Source organism: Panthera onca, chromosome A2 (assembly GCF_046562875.1).
Source record: "Panthera onca isolate mPanOnc1 chromosome A2, mPanOnc1 haplotype 2, whole genome shotgun sequence".
Taxonomy (NCBI): domain Eukaryota; kingdom Metazoa; phylum Chordata; class Mammalia; order Carnivora; family Felidae; genus Panthera; species Panthera onca.
In genome coordinates this window covers 121,317,000-121,340,312 of record NC_138340.1, presented here as the reverse complement: position 1 = coordinate 121,340,312, position 23,313 = coordinate 121,317,000, and the positions used below count along the sequence as shown (strand labels likewise).

At 43.8% G+C, this 23,313-nt stretch overlaps 1 protein-coding gene across 4 annotated transcripts in view; it reads right to left on the bottom strand.

Moving 5' to 3' along the window:
- PLEKHA8 (pleckstrin homology domain containing A8) overlaps nt 1-23,313 on the bottom strand; it is a 92,563-nt gene that overhangs the window by 24,187 nt on the left and 45,063 nt on the right. Inside the window, exons 13-14 of one of the 4 annotated variants that reach the window (XM_060632809.3) lie at nt 17,659-17,720; nt 6,386-12,269 (exon numbers count right to left, since the gene is read on the bottom strand). The exons of 2 other annotated variants lie outside the window; for them this stretch is intronic. In XM_060632809.3, coding sequence (XP_060488792.1) covers nt 12,072-12,269; nt 17,659-17,720 — 260 coding nt within the window. In that variant the 3' untranslated portion in view covers nt 6,386-12,071. Of the gene's footprint in view, nt 1-6,385; nt 12,270-17,658; nt 17,721-23,313 lie in introns of those variants that run through there. One more of the 4 variants, XR_009610094.3, reaches the window with a different exon arrangement.

Below are 23,313 nucleotides of genomic sequence, written 5' to 3'. Positions count from 1 at the left end.
TCATTTTATTTAGATTTGCTCATGTGGAAGGTGGCTCTGTACAGACCATTTATCTGCTTTGATATACTGTTGGCACGTATGCTCTCTTATTTGACGACTTCTCTTCTCCTGGGCTTCCGTTCTATGATGATTTCTAAGTACTTAATAACCAGCACAACACAGACACTGAACAAACAGAAGAGAGGGTGGCCACAGCTCTGGGGTAGGAGCCCGAAGACGCCATGTTGGGCCACACGTTACTTCTTTCGTTGCCGGTTGGTGGTCTGGAGTTGGGGGGTTTCTTGTGAGAGGGGCTAGGGTGGCCAGAGCAGTGTGAGCTGCTTCCGTCAGCGATCATTTACTTCCCGGTATGGAAGTATTTTGATATTTTAATGACCAGCACAGCCATAGCAGTGTGTATCAGCCAAACCAACCTGCTTGTCTGTGTCTGTGTCTGCACGTGGGAGGAAGGAGGAGCTGGGCGTACACATTTTTGGTTGGAAGGATTAGACTCTGCTCTGTTCTTCTGATACTTCCTTGCATCAACTCCTGCACCAGGGTAACTTCTGAATGGAGAGGAGACGAATCTGCTACAGGAGGAGACCTTTGGGATGTGGTTTTGTCTCTTAATTCCGGGACAGGCTGGTTTTTCCTGTTTCTTGTTCTCGTGTTTCACCCATCTCTCTCCAAGAACTCCCCCGTGCTTCCCCAACACACACACACATGCCAGCCCTACTCAGAGGAAGGAAGAGATGTCTACTCATCTTGCCCCAACTCTCCAATCAGTTTCCTTCCAAAACCTGAGGTTTTAATGAGCATTCTGGAGTTTGCAAATGCCCTCAATAGGGTGGCAGGATTAGGAACTCTTTTCATTCTTGCCAGAAAATCTGGTCTTTTCCTTTGGTGATCACCTTTTGGAGTTTGGGGCTTAATGGCAAGGTTGGGCTCCTTCCCTTGCTTTGCTGCTGGTGAATATATATATATATATATATATATATATATATATATATATATATAATTATTTATTTATTTTTTTTACTGGTTTTCACCTTTAAAATTTTTACTTATTTTGGTAGTTCATTTTGTTAGGATTTAGGGGATGAAGGTTTTGTGATCTGGTCTTACTTATCCTAAACACACACACACACACCCCAGAAGACAAAAAAACCCAAAGCACAATTTTATTTAAAAAAAAAAGTGTTTTTTTTTTTTGTTTTTTTTTTTTTTAATTTTTTTTTTTTTTCAACGTTTTTTATTTATTTTTGGGACAGAGAGAGACAGAGCATGAACGGGGGAGGGGCAGAGAGAGAGGGAGACACAGAATCGGAAACAGGCTCCAGGCTCCGAGCCATCAGCCCAGAGCCTGATGCGGGGCTCGAACTCACAGACCGCGAGATCGTGACCTGGCTGAAGTTGGACGCTTAACCGACTACGCCACCCAGGCGCCCCTTTTTTTTTTTAATTTTTAAATTTTAACTAGGCTCCATGCCCAATGTGGGGCTTGAACTCATGACCCTGAGATTACGAATCATATGCTCTACTGACTGAGTCAGCAGGGCACCCCCCAAAAGCACAATATGAAATGTCAAAACCAGCAACTCTGGGTTCTCAATCGGGCTGCATATTATAATCACGGGGGAGATTTTACCAATACAAGTGTCAGGCTGCTTTCCAGAGACTGAGTTAAGTGATCAGGAGGGGCTTAAACATCAGTGTTTTTATTTGCTTGTTTTTTTAAGTCCTTCTAGTGATTTACTTAAACGTATAGAGCTGAAAACTATGAACTGGACTTTGTCTTCTAATTGTTCCTAATTTGATACACATAAGCACCATTTAAAAAACATTTTATACCTGCATTAATTAAGGTAATATGTGGGAAATCAAAGAGCTATGTCCTGGGTTAGGAGAACATAGGGAACACACTGCAAAGAAGAACACTGCTTTCTGGCCTTGCTGAAAACAGCAGGCCAGTGTCTAATTAACGTGTATATAGGGGGTGGGTCCTGCCTGTGCTCATGAATTCCTTAGACCATGTTATCTATGGAATATTTTATCTTCTTCTCCACCCTGCTTTCTGCATCTGCTCTTTTACAGTCTTGGGAACTGCCTTGTTTTTCTGCATGCTTTCTGTATGCAGCCCACTGACGTATCACACAATGTTTCCCTGGATGTATGCTCAATAAATGTGGGAGCTTGAAAGCAGCTCAGGGAGACTTCCCTTAGCCTCTCTCTCACCTCTCTTGACTTGCATGGAGTCTTGAGTAATCCTTTCTGCTGACCTCAGCTGTGCCGGACAAAGCCGAAGACCGAACCCACAGCACAATATAAAAAACACAAATTATTTATACTGAGTGGTCAGGCACTCAGAGTATTTGAGTAGCAGAGGAAGCAGGAAAGGAGAGATGCACAGGGTTTTGCTTCAGAATATTCTTATCTAGTTGGATAATGGAACCAACACACCTAAAGAACCAGGGGAGCACCGTGTGAGGTAATGCCCAACTTCTAAGACGGTTTTAGAATCCTTCCATGGGCAAGGAAGGCAGTGTCGGGTGCTAGATGCCCTGACTTGAATAAGGTGAAGTTCACGATTTAGTGAGGAAGGTGCTACAACCAATAAACAAAAGACTCATCCAAAGAATGTCTAGTTCTCTTGGGAGTCATGCTTCCTATCTGTAAGTTCTAATTTATGCGGTATTGTTTAGAAGCGCAGGTGTTTAGAGGTGAACTTAATGGCTGGGATTATTGTGTGGGGCAGTTTTTGAGGTGAGGTTCAATCTGGGCTTTGAGGAAGGGGAAGGGAAAAGGGCATTCCAAGTTTGTGAAAGAATCTGAACCACGGCACGGAGTCATAAAGTGTTTTCAGATTTGGAAGGCAGTGGCGGACAGGTTGCAAGAGCACCGAATTCAGAGGTCAAGGCTGCGGCCACTGGAGTGAGGCGGCTGAGGCAGGCCTTCATAGCCAACTGGGTAGAGAGAGTGGAAGTGAGGCAGGAGCTCAGGGTGTCGGAATTTCCTGCCTGAGTGACTGGAATAATAGTGACACCACCTACGTAAATGGCAAAGCTTAAGAGGTGACCGAGTGTGGACTGAGGGTTTCAGATGAAGGTAGGACATCTAAGAAGATCAGAAGGCAAGTGGGTCTGGTTGGAGCTCAAGACCACAATCCAGGTGAGCGGCTTGTACTTGAAGGTAACTTAAGGGCTGTCCACATGGGACTCTGCTATCGCAGAAGCATCTGAGGCTGCTATCTGGACACGAATGAATTTAACAAGTTTGCAGAGAAGGGGGGTAGAGAGCCAGGTCTAAATCAGGAGGAGCCAGGCAGAAAGTCTGAGCCCCATCTGCCCTAGTGACTCACAAAACCTGGGGGAAGGTTTGGTCAGTGACACGTAACGGTCAGTGGAAAGGTAAAGGTCAGGGGGAATGTCGAAGGTGATCTCATGCAGAACTCTGAATCAAGATCTGACTTTTAAAACATCTAAAAACTTTTCAACAACTTGGACTGTCAAGCCAAAGCAGCAAGCCCTAAAATTGGCCGCACACCCAGTGTTAGCAAAGATGTGACAATTCTGTTCTCTAAAAAAAGGAGATGTGATTACACAGCAAACCACCTAAGTGTGATTTGTGTCTCCAGTCCAATGCTGATGTCAGACCATTAACACTCATCGATTCTTTCAGCCTGAACCATTCCTGCTACAAAGGCAGTATCTCCATTTTGTGCCTCTGGAAAGAATGATGGTGATGAGGACAGTGTCAGGGTGTGTGTGTGTGTGTGTGTGTGTGTGTGTGTGTGTGTGTGCGTGTGTATGAATGTATGAAGGGTGTGATCTGTGCTCGTATAAAGGGTCTCAGACATCTAATTGACACATGTGAACATAAGAAAAAATACAAATACCAACTCTAGGACGGTTCCATTCCTACCTAATTGTTCTTTTGGTTTCTGCATCACAGCCACTAAGCACAGATTTTCCAAGTGAACCTGTGTTTACTGCAGAAAAATAGAAGAGACAGAAAATGTACTCGTATTCACAGACTCTGGAAGAATAACACGCAGCAGACACAGCCTCTCGTCAGCTGGTCCCTCATGATCAGGAGGCTACTCTATCCCCTACCCATTGGAACTCAGGACAGATATTGAAACATGTTCTCTTTCTGAACACACCTTGGTTCATCCTCCAGGAAGCTTATCTTTCCATGGCTCCCAAGTACCACAGAGGGTGGTGCTAAGGGACAAAAGCCGACTCTTCACACACCTTCTGATAGCACTGCTCTTGGTAGGTATGGAGAAGGCAGGAGATAGCTGGTCCTCACACAGCCATCCCTGGCAGTATTGAAGTTTAAGGTTTGTGAGAACAAAACCATTGCAAAAAAGCTCCTAGGGTTCTGTGGAGAAAGTGCCCATAACTTAGAACAAGCAGAGAGCTCATACAGACTGACTTCAGGTATGGACAGGCACTTCCGTTGGGGGACAAGGGTGGTGGTTCTTCAATGTAGGCCACTTTGTTTTTTCTTTAAGATTTGCCCGGGGGTGCCTGGGTGGCTCAGTCGGTTAAGCGTCCTACTTCGGCTCAGGTCACGATCTCGCAGTTTGTGAGTTTGAGCCCCGCGTCAGGCACTGTGCTGACAGCTCAGAGCTTGGAGCCTGCTTCGGATTCTGTCTCCCTATCTCTCTGCTCCTCCCCTGCTCGTGCTGTCTCCCTCAAAAATACATAAACATTTAAAAAAAATTAAAAAAAAAAAAAAAAAAAAAAAAGATTTTTCCGGGGGGGGGGGTGCCTGGGTGGCTCAGTCGGTTAAGCATCTGGCTTTGGCTCAGGTCATGATCTCACGGTTTGTGAGTTCGAGCCCCATGTTAGGCTCTGTGCTGACAGTTCAGAGCCTGGAGCCTGCTTCGGATTCTGTGTCTCTCCCTCCCTCTACTCCTCCCCTGCTCGTGCTCTCTCTCAAAAATAAATAAACATTAACAAAAGTAAAAAAAAAAAAAAAAAAAAAAAAGATGTGCCCATATTCATTGGGGAACAGAGACACATATGCTCATCATAGTGATTGTTTCAAGGGACAGACGCCCACCAGAGGAGGTGTAAGGAGAGTTGGGGCTGTATTGTAAAGGTCCACCTTTCTCCAGGGGAGGACTCCCAGGGCAGGAAAGCAGGCCTCCTGAGCACTGGAAGTAGGAAAGAGAAAGTCAGCCTGCCGAGAAAGTTTGTAGGTGCCCTGGCAGCTACACGGTTCCTCAGTGGGCCCACACCATCTGTCTTCTGTCTCTACCAGCTGTCTCTTCTCTCTCTTGCACGTGGCCCAACACGGCCACTCCAGCAGAGTCCACGTGAACCTTGCGCTCAAGGACCTACCACAACTTCGCTTGCTTCTCTTCCTTCAATCCTGCTTCCCTGGCTTCTAATTGGCTCAGATCATGTATTTAAAGAGGTGGCTGGTTGGGGCGCCTGGGCGGCTCAGTCGGTTGAGCGTCCGAATTCAGCTCAGGTCACGATCTCGTGGTTTTTGAGTTTGAGCTCCACATTGGGCTCTGGGCAGACAGCTCGGAGCCTGGAGCCTGCTTCGGATTCTGTGTCTCCCTTTCTCTCTGCCCCTCCCTTGCTCCTGCTCTCTCTTTCCTTCAAAAATAAATAAACATTAAAAAAGTAAAAATAAAGAGGTGGCTGGAGAGGAGGCCTCATGAGGGCAATTGACAGGAAGCTTCTCTGTGGACAGTGTGGTTTCACACACCAGCCATGCAGACCCATCTACCTACAGGTATTTAATATCCACCAACAAGCATACAAGAGAGAAAACCCAACAGGTGCAACACTACTTTGGCATCAAATGATTTCGAAAAAAGTATTGCCTGTTGAACGTGAACTTTTTAATCACACAGCCACTCACATATTAGGCATAGCAAACTCATCTATCTGTTCTGCGTTTGTGGTTTTTCTGAAAACAGAATGAAAACTGGGCCAAAGAACAGAGCCACTGTGAAAGGAGCTAATGGTTCTAGAATGCTAGGCACACCCAGTGCAATGCCATTAAAGAGGTCTTCTGATGCTTCAAAATTAATTTCTGTTTAGGTTTTAACCAGTTTTATAAAGATTTCGGAGCTAGGCTGCTTGAGTTTGTAGCCTGGCTCTACTCCCTAACAGCTGTGGGATCTTAGGCAAGGGGCTTCCTCAGTCTGCACCCATTTCTCATCTGTAATCTGAGGATAACAACAGTACTGGCCTTACAGAGAGAGTAGGAGGATTAAATGTGTTACTGTTGGTAAAGGGCTTAAAATGATGCCTGGCAAACAGTATGTGTTCCACAAATGAGACTTATTACTGGCATATTCAATTCAGAAGTGCACAGAAAAATCTTTAGAAGATGTACTTGATAAAAAATACTTTAAAAATAAGAGAAGCACTTGATAAAATACTTTAAAAATAAGTTTATTATAACTAACGAATATAAAATCTGACAGATGTTTTCAAACATTTTTGCAAAAAAAGTAAAACCCTCCCCACAAGATATAGAGTAAGAAGTTGGACAGTTTTTACATGAACACCAAACATGAAATTCTCATTCACTGGTTGGTCCCCAAAGGCTCCAACACATTGTATTCTAAGTAAAGGCCCATTAAAATGAACAAATCAACAAACTACTTGACACTTGCTTTCTATTGTCATTATGCTGCTCATTCAAAATGCTTTAGGACAAGAACAGTTAACACAAGACTGCATGTGACAGGTATTCAAAGTGCGTGGATCTATGAGACCGTAAACACTCAAGATAAGAATACTGGGGCTGGAATTCAACACCGACTTAAAAAATTAATCCAAGGAAATCTATGTACATTGTAGCCTTTGGCATCTGGTCTCATGTTTTTTTCCTTAGAGAGACATCATTTTGTCCAATCTACTAACCAGATTAAATCAACCTTAAATACATGTCTCATCTGACACAGATTGTCCACAGCCAATTTCACATGAGGTAGTTGGGCTGTTTACTGACATTCTAGTGAAACTGTCATGACACTGGGGACTCAGACATCAAACATGCCATGACACTGGCTCATCAGCCTTCTGGGAAGCAACAGAATACTTCTAGGTCACCCGTCTTGTCATCACTGACTCCACACGCACCTATGAAGAGACATGTACACAGGAGTCTGTGATCTCATTAGTTCTGCAAGGGGTGCCAACCGTCCCAGGGTGGTTGCTGTTTATAAAGTACAGGGAAGAAATACTGACCACATGACCACACTTTAAAATATATGTAATAGAAAGAACGGTGCTTAAAACAAGCAGGATCTCTTCCTTGTGTTCTCACATAGCTTAGCTGAAAACATCTGTTCGCTCTGAAAGAGAAGTGATTAAAAAGGGCAACCAAAAAATCTTGCAAACTTTTGCATTACAGAGCAGTGGTATGTTTTTTCCCGTTGAATGAAAGGCTATAGAAGAACAGCGGAGGAGAAGGATCAATGCATGCGTACCGCCAATGATCACTTAATCATGCCCTGGAGTGCCTTAGAGCAGCAGTGCGACGAGAGAAGTCATGCAAGTGGCCTCCATACACAGGACTACTGGCTGCAACAGGGTGGGAACCGGGAACGTTTACGGAGAAGGTCCAGCGAACAGTTTGTTCATGAAGTGCTGAATGGATCCCTAACAACCTTGTAACTGGTAAGCGGTCTTAAAATACGATTAGACAGCTACTGAGTAGTTTGTATGTCATTATTATGAAAGCCCTGAGTCAGCAACTGCAGGTTACAAAGGGACATCCAGAAGCAGAACGTATTTCTAAAGAAAGCCCTGCATATACACTTCACAGGGACACAAGACTTACTGTACACGCTGAGGTTGGGGCACAGACTGTACCAGATCACAAAGGGCATCTGAAGTCAGGCCCTCTAAGACCAAGCACATTAGCTCAGCTAACAGAACGATCGCTTAAAACATATTTTACTTACAAATTCTAAACCTAAAATGTAAAAAAGGTTGACGGTTTACCGTAAAAAAACCACCCATAAAACATCAGAATAGGGAAGCTGAAGAGTTGTAAAACCTAGGACTAAAACCTGAAGTAACTGATTTTAATCAATGATTCAGAAACGCACCATTAAGTAACCAACTTCTTGTGGGATGTACTAGTTTAAATAGAAAAGAAACATAAAAAGCTTTCAGCAAATTGCCTCACATCATCTCATATTGCTCACGACCCCCTGACTCTCTCTACTGTCTTAAACGATATTTCTTCATCTATGTGATTTTCCTAATCAGATCAGGTCCCATTAATAAGAGACCTCTTACTCTAGCTCTTTTATTTCCTTCAAATTTAATAAAGAAAAGTGACTTTATTTACTGGCTCCTTCCACCTATTGTTCATTAAAAACACTGTTCCAAAAATATAAAGTTGAAAGCATGGACTTTTTGGGTATATACACAGATGCAATTAATAATCAAAAAGAGATGCCCGCAAACGTTCCCGGCGGCACTCATCTGATGACAGGTCACTTTCCGCACATGGCGGTCACCTGCTTCACAGCTACAAATGGGACCGGGGGTTCTTTAAGAAGCTCCTGAATGAAGTCCAAGAGAACAGAATCCCCGGCGACTGGGCACCTGACCGTGGGCTAGGTCCGCAGCAGGGGCTCCACGTAGGTAGGAGTTAGAGGAAGCTGCTAAGGAATGGGGCAGAACAGCTAGAGTGGGGGGTGGCTCCGGTGCTCTGAGGGGGCACTGCTGGCTATCCCCAGTAACAGAAAGCGGCCAGGCTGAGTTCTGGAGTCCAGATATCCCTTATTGTGCACACTGACATTTGAGGAAACTCTCTGTTCAGAAATGACATGCAAACAGTGATAACAAGGTGCCTCAAGCCACGACTTACACATCCTAATGAACACTGCCTTTCAAAGTCAGTTCTCTGGGGACTCAGATGCTCGGCCTCCGGAGAGCCCTGCTTCCAGAACTCCCTGCAGAGCTGGATCAAGAGCTGACAAGAAAATCATCTCCGCCTCATAGTTGTAAGTTGGTTTGGTCCCCAAAAGGTATCCCTCCAACTTAACATTTTTCACCAGGATTAGCTATAATGAAGCAAATCTGCTTTCAAAGGGCAAAATAATAATAATGATAATTGCCAGCATCGCAAGGAGTTTGTTCAGTTGGACAAATGTGTATTAATCCCCCTGAAGTGTAAAGCCTGGCTTCTCCTGCGGGGGGGATGGGGAGAGGTGCGCACGTGACGAAATTATGTGCACCAAGCACTTTGTTATGTTACTTATCAGCTTCTACTAACCCCTAGAAGACAAATTACCTTCTTCTTCAGGATCTCTCTAAAGGTTACTCCAAAAAAGGAACCCTAAAAATGTTTTGAGCAATGACGGCAAGGTGACTCCTCTGTCGACAAGCACACTAATGTTTTCTCATCTCTCACTGGGTGAAAGAAAGCTTAAAAGTCCCAGAAATCTTGGAGGATCATGCAGAAAAGGTCTGAACTATCTTTTCTTTGTTCCCATCTCAGACGGTACCTGCAGATTAGAACTTCAACTAGAAGCAAATGCTGTGTGTCCAGGAGGAAGCTCTGACTGTGCCAAACTGCACGTCAAGTTGCATTTATCACGTAGTACGAGGTTCAATTTCCAGTTCCTTTTATTCAGGACCCTGCGAGCTTTATGCATCTTGGGCACATTTAACATGCTCCAGTGAGGAAAATACCTGTCAAAAACACTACGCCTGTCTACGGGGGTGGGAAAAGGGGGAGTACAAAATGTAACTTATTCAAGACTCAAGCTATTCTGATCTGGGTTCCCAGTGATCCCAGATAATATTAAATTCTTCTTCCCCGGAAAACCAAGTTATGGAAACCAAGGCCGTACCTATAGAAATGTGAAATGGCCACGCCGAGCAGCTGTCTTCTGTCTGTGTGTATCCAGAGCTAGGGTGGCGAGTCCGAGGCACGCGCCGTGTACCCGCACCCTCTCCAAGAGACCACATGAGCTCACTGGGGGTGACAGGGCGGCAGCAGCTGCTCCGAAGGGATACTTACAGTCTCCCGGTGGCACCCCCTTGCAACAGCACAATGCCTAAAGTGCCTTCGTTCAGGGTTCGAGCACAGACTGGCTGTTGTTTTCTTTTTCCCTCTCGGGAGGCTACGGGGAGGGCAGGAAGTCCGAAGTAGCCTCCGGCTCCTCCATCACAGTCGCACTGACCAGAGGAGATCCACACTAGCTGCTTGTGGGGGCAGGGGAAACGACACACAGGCCTTGGCAGCTGCCAGTAACAAGCGCTAAAATACAGAAGAAGCGATACCATTTTAGCACCGTTTCCCCAGCCTTTAAACATTTGTTTTTCTTTAAGCATTTTCCAGAAGTCCTTGTGTAAGTTGCATACCTGCTTCATTAATCCGAGCTAAATAAATGCCAATTCGTTTAAAAACAGATAAAAGACAAAATCAAAACCCCTCCCTACACGAACCTCCGCCTAAGGAGAGGGTTCTCTTTGTCCTGGAAGAGAATCACCTGGGGCTGCTCAGGTAGCATGCACCTGTGCCCTTTAAAGGCCCTCACCTTCTACCCTGGGGCACAACCTTCCGCTGGACCTTCTCTTCCAGCTGCTAGAAGGAAGCAGCCTCTGGGGGGGAAGCCTCCAGGACTTTCCTCCCACGCCCACTCTTGGCAGTTTGGCCTACTGGAGACCCCTGGCGTCACACGCTTGCCAGGAGAACGCCTACCCAGGGTTGTATTATGCAAGATTAAATCCTACCTTTAAACTCTGATACAGTCTTAAAGCTGTAAAGACAGCTTGCTTTGCACTATTGGTGATGATACCAAGATTGATCAGAGAGCACATTCAGAACCGTGGTCCCTGATGTGATGCCGAAGCCTCATGGCTGGGCGCCGATGCTGGTTCAGTTAAGAAAATGGTGAGTACACTTGCTCTACGTCTCACTCTCCCTTTAACTATTTTATTTCAATGAAAGTCTCTTCCTCTTTGGAAAAGAAAGGACACACCATTTAGTTCATGCAGAAGAGTTCAGCAAACTAGAATTTAAACTAGAATTTAATCTTGTAGTTCTTCAACCCTGGGTGCACAGGAATCAACTGGAAAGTTTATTCAAATGTAGGTTCCTGAGTCCCACCCCCCACTACTCTGATTCTTTAGTAGGTCAGGTTAAGGCCTGGGAATTTGCTGTTTGAAGAAGCAGTCCAGGTGATTTTGATGCAGAGGTGGTCCAGATCACACTTTGCAATCATCAGCTTCCTCTAAGTAGAAGCTATATGCCTGTGAGTAAACTCCTCAACCTCTACACCTTACTTCTGAAATGGGTAATAAGCCCTAAAGTCTGAATGTCACAGTTTCACTGTACTGATTCAGATGGTGCAGGGGAAAGCATGCCGGCGAAGTATGGGCACTAGATAGGGGTCATCTCAGGTGACCTCTCACATCTCTGCCAGACTGTCCCCCTGCTTGGGGTCAGGCCACACCACTTACCCCTTCGGAGCCACAGTCTCCCCCCCACGGACAGGGATGGCACTCCGTGTTTGTGTCTTTCTCCTCGACACCGACATGCCCACACCAATGCCCCAAACACCTGAACTACACAGGCACTTCCTGTCCACAGAGCCGTGGGAGAGAGGATTCTCTGAATGTCTAGGAATACCAACTCCACATTTCAATAGCTTCAACAAAGGGGCTTAGCCTTCCCCCCAATTTTTAGTCTAAGTTGATCGAAACACTGGCTATGTGTTACAGTCCTTGCTACAGAACTTGCTCATTTTCAGCTGGGGCGTGAAAGGTAAAAACAAAACACAATACTGACAAACTCATTTGTCAAATCTGCTCTTATAACTTGCTGTTCAATTCTAATATAACAGCTATGATTTGGTTTCCAGGAGGCCCTTTGAACTGAAATATATAGCACCTTGATTTTTAAACACACAGAACACATACGCATTAAAAAAAAATTATGTATAAAAGCACTAGGCTTTGCCTCCTTCTCTCCATCCCACCAAGTAAGGGGCTGGAGAGGGTCGAAGCTGCTGCTGGGAATGAAGCAGGGCAACAGAACACGTTAGCAGACTTTATTCCCTGAAGGTAGGAGGCAGCGCGGTCCTGCAGACGTCATACCACCTCGTCAGACTCCAGTCCGTGGACCTCGTACAAAGTGTCCAGTATCGCCAGCTGCTTTTCCATGGCAGGGAGGTAAAGGCTGAGGTCCCTCTGCATCCCAACACTGAATGCTGCTTTCTGGTGGTCGCCTTCCTTGATGGTTAACGCGGCCACAAAATCTTCATAGGACGGAGCCGCCCTCAGAGCTAACTGCAAAAGAACTGCCCGTGAGAATCTGCACCATGTCTCTTGCTCTTGCACGCTTTACGCTTATGCACGAGTGCAAACGTGCACGCACACTCACACACATACACGGAGATGAGGGGGGTGATACTACGCCCTTCCAAGCCACGGGCTCTAAGAAAACAAGTATGTACTTGGGCCATCTTGCGGATGAACGATGCCAACAAATCAGGGAGTGCTGAGGGAGAAGTTCTGAGAAAAGCTTCCTTCTCATTCACAGCATGATCCAGACCGTTCCTTCTGAATGCTCAGAATCCACCTGCGTGCATGCTGCTCCCCCAGGCTTGGTTCCCACGTGGCCAGCCTTCCAGGGCACCTCACTCTCTTATTTGTGTCCCATCTGTATGTTTCTCTGCCTATCCCTCTTTCCCCCGACATGGAAAATATTTCCTCTGCACCCGTGACGATTTTCTCAGAGGGAAGGGAGCTAAGCTACCCTTGTTGTCTGCTTGTACACTGATGCTGTAACGTATCTTATCCCACTTAATCTGTGTAAGAACCCTGTACTGTTTATAGCCCTAGTTTACAGATGAACATTATATTGCTAACGAGGGCCAGGGCCAGGATCTGAACTCAGGATCGACTGTGTTTTTTCAACCATGCTGCCACACCACACCCCTTCCCTGATGGAACAGTTCCTAGGCTCTGGATGGCTCTCTTCCTCTCGTAGGCCAGTTGTTCCCTAAGGTTGCCAAAATCTGCTGGCTGGATCCACTGGATTGGTTCTGCTGAGATCTCTGGAGACTTTGGAATCTTCAGTTAATTACGCTACACTTGCTTTCCTGAGCCTTCTTATTCTTGACAAGTCTTTGAGAATAAGCCCCACTCCCTTTCTGCAATTGGAGGCTGACTGGCATTATCATGCAGTGGTTAAAGCACAGGCTTGGGTGAAGGAGACACGGATTCAAATCCCAAATCTTCCCACATATTAGCTCGAGAAATTTGAGCAAGGTGCTTAACCTCCTAGAGCCTGCGTTTCCTCTGTAGAAGAGGGCTGGTACCACTTTCCTTATTTGAAGAGATTAATGTAATATGTACAACATGCTGAGCTCACTTTCTGGTACACACCAAATACTCAAATAATGGCAGAAGTACAAGGGAGAGAGCAGAGAATGAAGGGAAGGCAATTATCTCAAGGTAATGTGAGAAAATCTCCTGGAGCTGAAGGACAGGAGCCTTCACATTTAAAGACCTACCCAGCACTCAGCATAATGAATGAAAAAGACAAAAGGAGAAGGTCATGCAATTTTAGAATGTGAGGATAAAGATCCTGGAAGCACCCTGAGGGGTGAGGAACAGTCTATGTAAATGGAACAGGAACTCATTAGACTCTACAGTAGTAACAGTGGAAGCTGGAGGACAACAGAGGAAGCCTTCAAAATTCTGAGAGAAAATGACTATTAACCTAGAATTCTATACAAGCCAGAGCATCACTCTAGTAAAAAAGGGCAGAATAGGGGCGCCTGGGTGGCTCAGTCGGTTAAGCATCCGACTTTGGCCCAGGTCACGATCTCATGGTTCGTGAGTTTGAGCCCCACGTCATGTCGGGCTCGTGCTGACAGCTCAAGAGCCTGGAGCCTGCTTCTGCTTCTGTGTCTCCTTCTCTCTCTGCCCTTCCCCCACTCACGCACACACTCACTCTCTCTCTCAAAAATATTAAAATGTTAAAAAAAAATATATATATATAAAAAGAAGGGCAGAATAAAGACATTTTCAGGCAGGCAGGAATTCAGATGTTTCGCTCCCTTGTACCATTTTTCAGAAGCCACTAGGGGACAACACTAAAACAAGGGATTAGATCAAGAAATAGGAGGTAACAGAACTTAGGAAGTTAGTGTGAGATGCGGATTCTGTACAGAAAAACTTGTAAGGAAGAGTCCTAGGGCACACAGCAGTTCAACAGGCCTGAACAACGAATTAAGATTGGCACAGAGTTTAGAAAGTTCTGGAAGGGAAGTCTCACGGAAAAAAACTCAAGACATATAGAAAGATAGTATGATATATCTGTGGGTTCAGAATGGTGGTGATTTGAGAGATTTGATGATGCAAGGAAAATATAAAAACAAAATTAAAAAACCCCATTCAATTTTGGCTCATCTTTCTCATGTTAACTTGTAATATAATTATATTGGCAAGGTGGAGGGAGGGGAAGTGAGGTAGTGACAGCAAGGTCTAAAGACAGCTAAATCCTAATCTATAACAGAAAGTCAACATTAATGGCTAAAACTGATAAGGCCAAAAAGAAAAGTAAACATTTTTAGGATTACAGAGGTACTGGAAGAAACAGTCAGTAGTTGAAGGTGGCAGCCTCTTTGGAGTAAGTCTGGGAAGGAGGGAACAGAAGGCAGGGGCCGCTATTTTTTGTTATAACTTTTGGACTTTTGATAAAAAAAAAAAAAAAAAATTAAGCCCTATGCATGTGTATTTAGGTACAATAAAATTTTTGAAATGTTTCTCCAGAGTGGGGCCCCAGACTATGTATCTCTCCAAAGGTTCCTACGGGACTATGATGCAGTCAAGTCGACTTAGGAACCAGTGATAGAACTCAACTGAAGAGGAAACCAAAAAGGTCAAATGAACAATGATTAAGAATCACGCTGGAGGCAGAGCCCGGACTGGGCTTCAGTGCCATAAATTACAACAGCGTGAAGATAAAAGTTCACTGTTTGGCTGGTAAATGAATCAAATTCCCGGAGTGTAGAAGCTGTTTCACTGAGGAACTAAGACAGTTAAATGAATTTGCCTCTGCTAATTACTTAGCACCTTCAGAAACAATACACTTTCTAAAGCAGGGGTGACTTGGAGAGTAAAAGTAAGAGGCTCCAAGGGCTGAGTTAGCTCTTCTGTTGACGAGGCTGTTGCCAAATACTCAACATAATCTATTTTCTTAAAAACCAGCAACTTTAAAAATTATTGGCAATACTATCAAGAACCTTCAAAATGTTCTTCCTCTATAATTTCGGGTGTATTACTTCACCTCTGTGTCTCAGGCTTCTTTGTCTATAACAGGGAAAGTAAGAGAACATACTTAGGAATTAGGAGATTAATAATTTTATGTATGTAAAGCACTTAAGACAACATCTGGTACACAGTAAGTGCTCAAAATTCTGAGTTCTAATAGTTCTTGGTATTAGACATAACAATTCCACTTCTAGGAACCTATTTTTTAGGAGATGAAAGTTTTACTCAAAAATGCATATAAACAAGTGCTGTTGACAACAGCCTCAGAAGCAGCTTAAATGTCTAACACAGAGGATTGGGCAAATAAATCATATTATCTCCATACTAGGGAAGTATTATGCAGTCATTAAAAATAATGATTTTCAAAAACTCTTACGGCATTTAAAAATGGCCATGATTGACTCTGTTAAGTGGGGGGGAGGGGGGAGGATAATACAAAATCACACAAGCTAAATATAAAAAAATTTACGTGCATATACAGAGTATGCAAAATAATTTTACACATATAACAAACATGTACATATAAAAATATAAATACCTACAAGTAGATATATATTTAGATAAACATATAAAATTAAATAGAATAATCTTAAAAGAATATATAAATATACATACAAATAAAAGGTAAGAAGGTAAAACACGAAAATGTTAAAAATGGTTATTTTGTATGGAGTGGTGAGAAGATGGACAATTTAAATTTTTTCCCTTTCTATTCTGCCATGATTTCTACTTTTCTTTTTTTTTTTTAATGAGTCTAAAGTCCTATATGCTGGGGAAAATGCTATAAATTAAAAATTGTTTTTAAAGAGCCTTGCTTATGTTAAATTTTCTGCTACGTTTGCATTTTTGTTGGCAATGTCTCTTGGATCATTAATATTTCAGGATTAAACTCTGACTCTTATACCGTAACAACAACTACAACACACAGATGTTTTTTGTAAATAGGGCAACTCAGCGTTCCTGTGCTTTGTCATCTAACCAGGGGAACGCGGGTTTCCGTCCCCTGCAAGCAGTCAGTGTTTACTCCGGGATCAATGAATGTAGCTGCATCCACTGCTCAGCGGCAGCCTGTCGGACGCGACTTCCCTGCAGACGGTGGTGACGCGGCCTCGGAGACAGCGGAGGGGGGTTTAGACCTGGGCTCTGCCACAGCTGCACTTTGGGACTCTGGGACTCGAACGGACAGTTCTGAACTTGTAGAATGGTGAGAGTAAATCCTGAGATTACTTAAGATAATGAACGTGGAAGTACCTAGCACTGTCCGTGGTTCACAAAGGTGTCCGACGGCCAAACGGCAGCTATTACTGTGATTACAAAACATATACTGAAGGTGAGCGTGAGCACTCTGTAGCTGCGGCCGGCCTAGCTCCTACGGCGGTGAGCGGTGGGGTACGGGCCTAGCCACCTCCAGGCCTTCCAAAACCAGTTCAGTCCATTTTATTTCTTCCACTGTGTTCTTCCTGCTTTCTTTACCTGCCCCCTGATAAGTCATGACCTAAAGAGTTCTCACCACAGGCAAATAATGTCTCCTATCCTTTAATTACTAAGACACATGCAAGGCTATTTTTGCCCCACGACCTTCCGCAGAATACTCGCAGCTAACGTGTCTGCTCGTGAACCACCACACTGCACTCTGCCTTTTCACAGCTGTCCCTGACTAAGGCTGACCTCTCCTCAGATGGCAGAATCACAGAGCATTACTGAGGACATAAAGGGGCCATCCATCTACTCCTGCTATTTTACAAAAGCAGGCTAAGTGATTTGTCCAGGGGACTACGATTTCCAGGCGTGTGTTCTTCGGTCAACATGCTGGCAAGGAAGGAGTGGCGGAGTAACAGGAGCCCAAACACACAAGGACAAACGTCTCCAACAATGAAAAGAATGGTCTGAGAAGCCCTAGCTGCTGGCACACCCAATTAGACAATTAGTCAAAGACGAAATCCAACTAAATGCAAGAAAAATCCATTAAAATCTTAGAATTAACAGGATGGAATACAATGGGCAGCAGAGGGAGCTATGAGCTTGAAGGCCCCACTCATCTCCCATCGTTGGTGAGTATTTGGCAGCTTCCTGCCTACCCCTGCACGGATACCCTTTACTACCTTATCAGAAAGGCAACCACTTCTGTGGCAAATTCCCACAATGTCATTGGAGGTGGACAGGGGAAAGCATGGTAACAGTCTTCTTTATTCCAGACGCTTTTTTTTTCCCCAACATCTACACACAAAAAAAGATCTACGTAGACTTAAATAGGCAACATTATGTTCCTATTCTTGAGAACAAAGCAAATAGAAATGCTACACGCGCATGCACACACACACACACACACACACACACACACACACACACACCACCCTGCTGTGACCGTCATAACATAGAAGGCAGGATCACTTACCGCAAAAACCCCTCGAACTACCCAGCCGTGGTGCTGCCGTAATGTTTTACCATATGCGTTATCTTGAAAAGAAGAAAAACGCCATGAACCACAATTTCACCAGAATTTGATGTGCTGTTTGTATCACGTCCTTTCTAATGTACACGGTAGCATGATACTGTTAGTATTACAAGCTGATGAAAAAAGTCTAATTACAAGATTGTGTATCCCAAGAGTCTTGAGTAGGAAAAAAGCCTTACACAATTTTTTTTTTTCCCTAAGAAACACAGATAGTTCCACTCTTCCCTTGGGCAAATGTATCTGAACTTCATTTTATTTTCATGGTGGGAAAAGTCCCATACATATCAGGAAATAAACGTGCGGAGAGGATACTGGAAAAGCTACACTAAATACAAATAGAAATACACTGTAAGAATACAAAAATGCAGGGGCACCTGGGTGGCTCCGTTAGTTAAGTGTCCAACTTCGGGTCAGGTCGTGATCTCACGGTTCGCGGGTTTGAGCCCCGCGTCAGGCTCTGTGCTGACAGCTCAGGGCCTGGAGCCTGCTTGGGATTCTGTGTCTCCCTGTCTCTCTGCTCTCCCCTCCCTGCCCTGCTCATGTTCTGTCTCTGTCTCTCAAATATAAGTAATAAATGTTAAAAAAAAAAAAAAAGAATATAAAAATGCAGTTCTCTGAATGTTGTGTGACCCTGAGCCAGTCCCTTAGCTGTCCTCTCTGTTTCCCTCTTTGTAACCTCTGAGTTTCTTTTCAATTCTAGCATTCTATTCTGGGATGTCAAATGTTTGTTCTAGATGTCCCTATGACCTTGGATATGCAGTATCAAGCCTAGAAACCTTTAAAGCTACTGTGGAAAGAATGGCTTGAAGTTACTAAGCTAGTTATAAAGTACTTGGTGAGACCTATTAGTAAAAGTCATTCACATTTAAGACTTTAAAGATAGAAACCTATGAATTTTGTCCCAATGTGTTTGAAAATGGGGTTTAAAAACTTGCATATAATTTTAATTACAAAAAAATCTGAAGAACAAAATGACTGCATGTTGTTCAAGGGATGTGTTCCTGAAGGCTTTGAATAATATACGCAAAATTCAAAACAGATCCTTCCACAGGAATAAGTGCATTCTCGGGAGGCACAGGTCTACGTCATCACAGTGCACTTACATTAACGCTCTGTTTCATTTCTGAGCAGCGTCTCCAGTGCTCACAGTACTTACTCATTCCTAAATGACAGCACAGGGGGTCATGGGGGTTGTCTGACCTTATTCCGCATGTTTTATCATACCTAAGCTTTATCCCACACTTATTTATTTCCATGAGCTAGTTTCCGGACTGATACAAGTACTACCGCCATTTAATCAATGTTTAGGTGACATTACAATAGGATGTAAAAATGTTTCAAATTATAGTAAGAGCAGATGTTAAAATAATGCAAAAACAGACACCAAGGCCACAACCACCATTTCATGTGGTCAACAGCAGTGTGGTTCACAGAATCCTGCCAAAGGATATCAGATATCTGCATTTTACTGGCCAAAACAGTGCTGCCATGTGGCTGTAGCTTAAATGCATCTTACAATTTACTCAAGCCCTCTAGCCTTGAAATTACGTAATTCGTGTCAACTTTTATTTTTAAAACTTGCATGAGCCTTTCTTAATACTTGTAGCATATATTACTATCAATTTTATATAATTCAAGTTTGCATAAAGTACAATTTATATTTGACATAAAAGACTGTACATTTGAAATCTGATAGATTTCTCTGGTTATCTGAAGTTTTAGGAACAGGTGGAAATGCCAGCACCCCGGCTGGTAAAGCTAAAGCAGAAATGATAAAGAATTACTGAATTCAGGTATGAAGAAGACTCTTGTGAGCAGTCTACAGGAGAACAGAAGATTAATTTTGGTTTTTTTCGGGGAACAGTCTGAATAGACTTAGGGCATTTTCACAGATACAAGTCTTCAATCTCAGCCACTCTTAAAATCTGATTCCCTAAGGGGACAGATGGTATCAGGGACATTGCAGATGGTCTATGAGGCTTTAGTGAAGGAAGGGTTGCTGGCCTGCTAAATGTACAGTGCAGATGGGCAAAAAATACCAGGCACAGCCTCTGAGGTATATCAGGAAGATAACAACTTTCCAGCCGTCCTTTCCAAGGAGCCATTCGGCCTGGCAAGTCAGCGGACAGGTCCGCGGGTGCTCCATCCTGAGGTGAGTCACAGGGGTAGGATACTGGGAACACTTCAGTTCTTGTGATCTTAATCCAGGTGAAGAATTAAATGCCATTATGAATAAACAGACGGAATTCAACGATGTTCAACTCTGCCAGTGGATGTCCACGATGGGATGAGGGTCTACCAATGCCCACTGGGCAAGGCAGGGGAAATCCTTAGGTGATTTAAAATCAGTCAGTCTACGGCCCTCAGGAAGTTACCGGACTTATGAGAGTCAGCCATTTGACAGAGTTATTATGTAAACTTCCAACTGCTATAGTAAAGATCTGTGTTCAGTTCTTTCTGTAGGAACACAGAGAAGAGAGAGAAACGAACCCAGCCTGTGGGCATGTAGACAAGGAATTCTCCAAAGGAGTCCCAAAAGCTGGCGAGGGCAGAGGGAAGGGTGGCGGCTGGGGCCGCAGGGAGCACCAAGGAACTGTGAGGGACGGTGGCATACTGTGCACAGGGGAGCAGTTCGCTGGGGCTGAAGATCACTGGGGCCGAAGGGTGAGGGCCTTTACATGCCGTGCCAAGGATTCTGGATTTCCCATTGGAGGCACAGTGGCACTTCTAAAAAAATATAACACTTAACTGCTTGTTTCTAATTTCACAAGTAACTCATGCTCATTGTTGAAAAGAAGGAAAACACCCAAAGGAGGGAACTAAAGAAACCTATAATCATGCCTCCCAGAGATAACCACAGTGGGCATTCTGGGGGGGTTCACTCTCTTAGTCTTTTTTTCTATACAGACTGTGTTATTTTCTCCTAACAGTCGTGACCATTCTGATTTGGAATTGTGGTCAGGGAAGTAACAAGGTGACATTTACACTTCGTTATGCTAGGCCACAAACACAGCCGTCTTGGTCCTCAGTCTTGGGCTCCAAAGCACTCCTGGCTGGACAAACTGCCTGTTTACAAAGGCTTGGGATCCAGTGCTATGCCAACCTCACGGGCTTACACCTTTCCTATGCTTTGCTACTTGAGTCAACCATTTAAAAAAGCCCAGAAACTCGACTTCGTGCCACCTTCCTTCGGACAGCAGGAAAACACGGGTGCCATGAGTCCCAATAACGTGGGCGGTCTGGGCTCAGGACGGGGGAGTGTTCGTGCACAGCAGCATGATCTGTGTCCTCCCGCCCAGCCCTTCTGGAAGCAGTTGCCTCGCTGTGCCCACACCTTGCCAGAGTAGAGCTCTGTCGCTGGGTAAAATGTGGGCCGGCTAGTCTAACAGGAGAAGAAGGAACCAGAGAATCTGGGCTGGGTCCCTTCCCAGGTCCGGGAAGAACACTATTGCAATTTAAAACCAACAAATGAAAGAAAATTCGTTAAAAAAAAAAAAAAAAAAAAAGTCTTGCCAAAGTCCTTAGCTGACTTCTAGGGCTGCAAATATCCCTGCCACGTGAGGCTACATTAAAATAAAATGAAGTCTAAGCCTGACCTATTTTGGTTACCTAGAGAGGATTAGATAATGAAACACATTAATCTTCACTGTAATATCCATTCATTATCATAATGCATGTTCTATAACCTGGAAGTATTTTTGGCCTCTGAGAGACATAAATGATCCCCTTCTCCCAGATCTTTGAGATGTGTCAGTTCCTCAGAGACTGAGTCAAAATTTCTGAGTAGGAAGCCATGACAATCACCTTGCCCAATTCTTTTCCTTTTACAAAAGAAGAAACAGAAGACCCGGAGAGATGGTGATTTGTCCAAGATCACAACGCTAAAAGCAATGAGAACTGGGGCATTCTTCTTGTCACATTAAACCATTCTGCTAAAAAACTAATGTGTACTCCTTGTGAAACAAAATAATGAAAATAAAAAATGTCCTTTTTCCAGCAAGAATCAGAACCTTATTCTGTTTATGGAAATAAAATAAATCCGATTTCTTTACTGGTAACTCAGAAACTTGCCGAGGCGTTTACTTATTTTTATTTTTCTAAAAGATTTTATTTTTGGGGTGCCTGGGTGGCTCAGTCGGTTAAGAGCTCGACCTCGACTCAGGTAAGGTTGTGAGTTCAAGCCCTGTATCGGGCTCTGTGCTGACAGCTCAGAGCCTGGAGCCTGCTTCGGATTCTGTGTCTCCCTCTCATTCTCTGCCCCTCCCCTGCTTGTGCTCTCTCTCTCAAAGTAAATATTTTAAAAAATAATAAAAGATTTTATTTTTAAGTAATCTCTACACCCAGTGTGGGGTTCAAACCTAGAACTCTGAGATCAAGAGTCGCATGCTCCACTGACTGAGCCAGCCAGGTGCTCCAGAAATTTGCTGAGGTATTTAGTGATTGATTTTGCCTAAACCTGTTATAGCATGCGAGAGAGAACAACTTTTCCCTTACTGTTGGTACACGCTGTTCTGTCCAGGAACTGAGTATGACAGTTTCTCTACTGTCAATCTGTAACTGGTTAAGAATTTGTCAAGTTACTTTGGGTTGTAAAGAAGACAAAGGAGAAATGCAAATCTAAGTTTTAAGAGAGATCGCAAAAAGTATATAAGCAAAGCTGGGAAAGGTGGAATCAATCATTCACTGAGTTTAAGAGATGACAATCATCTTAGCTCTGCAAATGGACCATGCTAGCCAGTGCTTGGCAAGAATCAGGAACCAAGAGAGGTTGGAAAGTGAATAAATCTGAAAAATAATACTGAATGAATTTGTATACAATGTACAGTATGAGTTTAACACTTGCAGTACAATCCTTGATACTATTTATAGACACATAAATGTACAGAAAAATTATAAAAACGCATGACCATAAATAGCAAATTCAGGGTGAAGATCTTCTCTGGAGAATATAAGGACTAGTGGGGTCAACGGATACATGGGTACACTATTGAACTATTTTATATATTTGGTCAAATGGTAGATATTTGTGAAATGTCTGAAATATTTATGATAAAACAAAAAATAAACAACAAAAAACTGAGCTACTAGGAGAGTACTGAATTCTTTATAGTGACCAAGCCTCAGACAAAATGAATGTATGAAGGAAAGTCAAATGGACAGAAGTGAAACAAGTCCCCAGAGTTACCCCTTGTTAACTCTAGGCATTATGAAGACAAAAACATGCATTGTAAGCCAAGCCTGCCATTCAAGAAAGGCACAGGCTGTGAGTAGTTTGGGAGAGGGCAGGATTTGATTCCTATTTCACGGTATTTTCAGAATAACTAGTCAAGTTATGATTTGGTGCTAAATATCAGATCATGAGTTCCGACTTTAGCTCTCTCACACAGCTCTTCTTGCCTGTAAAAGCCTTTCACATTAAACACACAACTGAGCACCCTATTAAAGTTTTTATTCTGGGTCAATGTCTACCTGACATGGATGGAATCATCCCAGGGTGAGGGATGTGGCAATATGCTATCCCGTTTAGGGGACAGTGCAGAGCATATAACATTTAGTATAATGGTGCAGGAATGCCAGAGCAACTTTTCTGCCTTC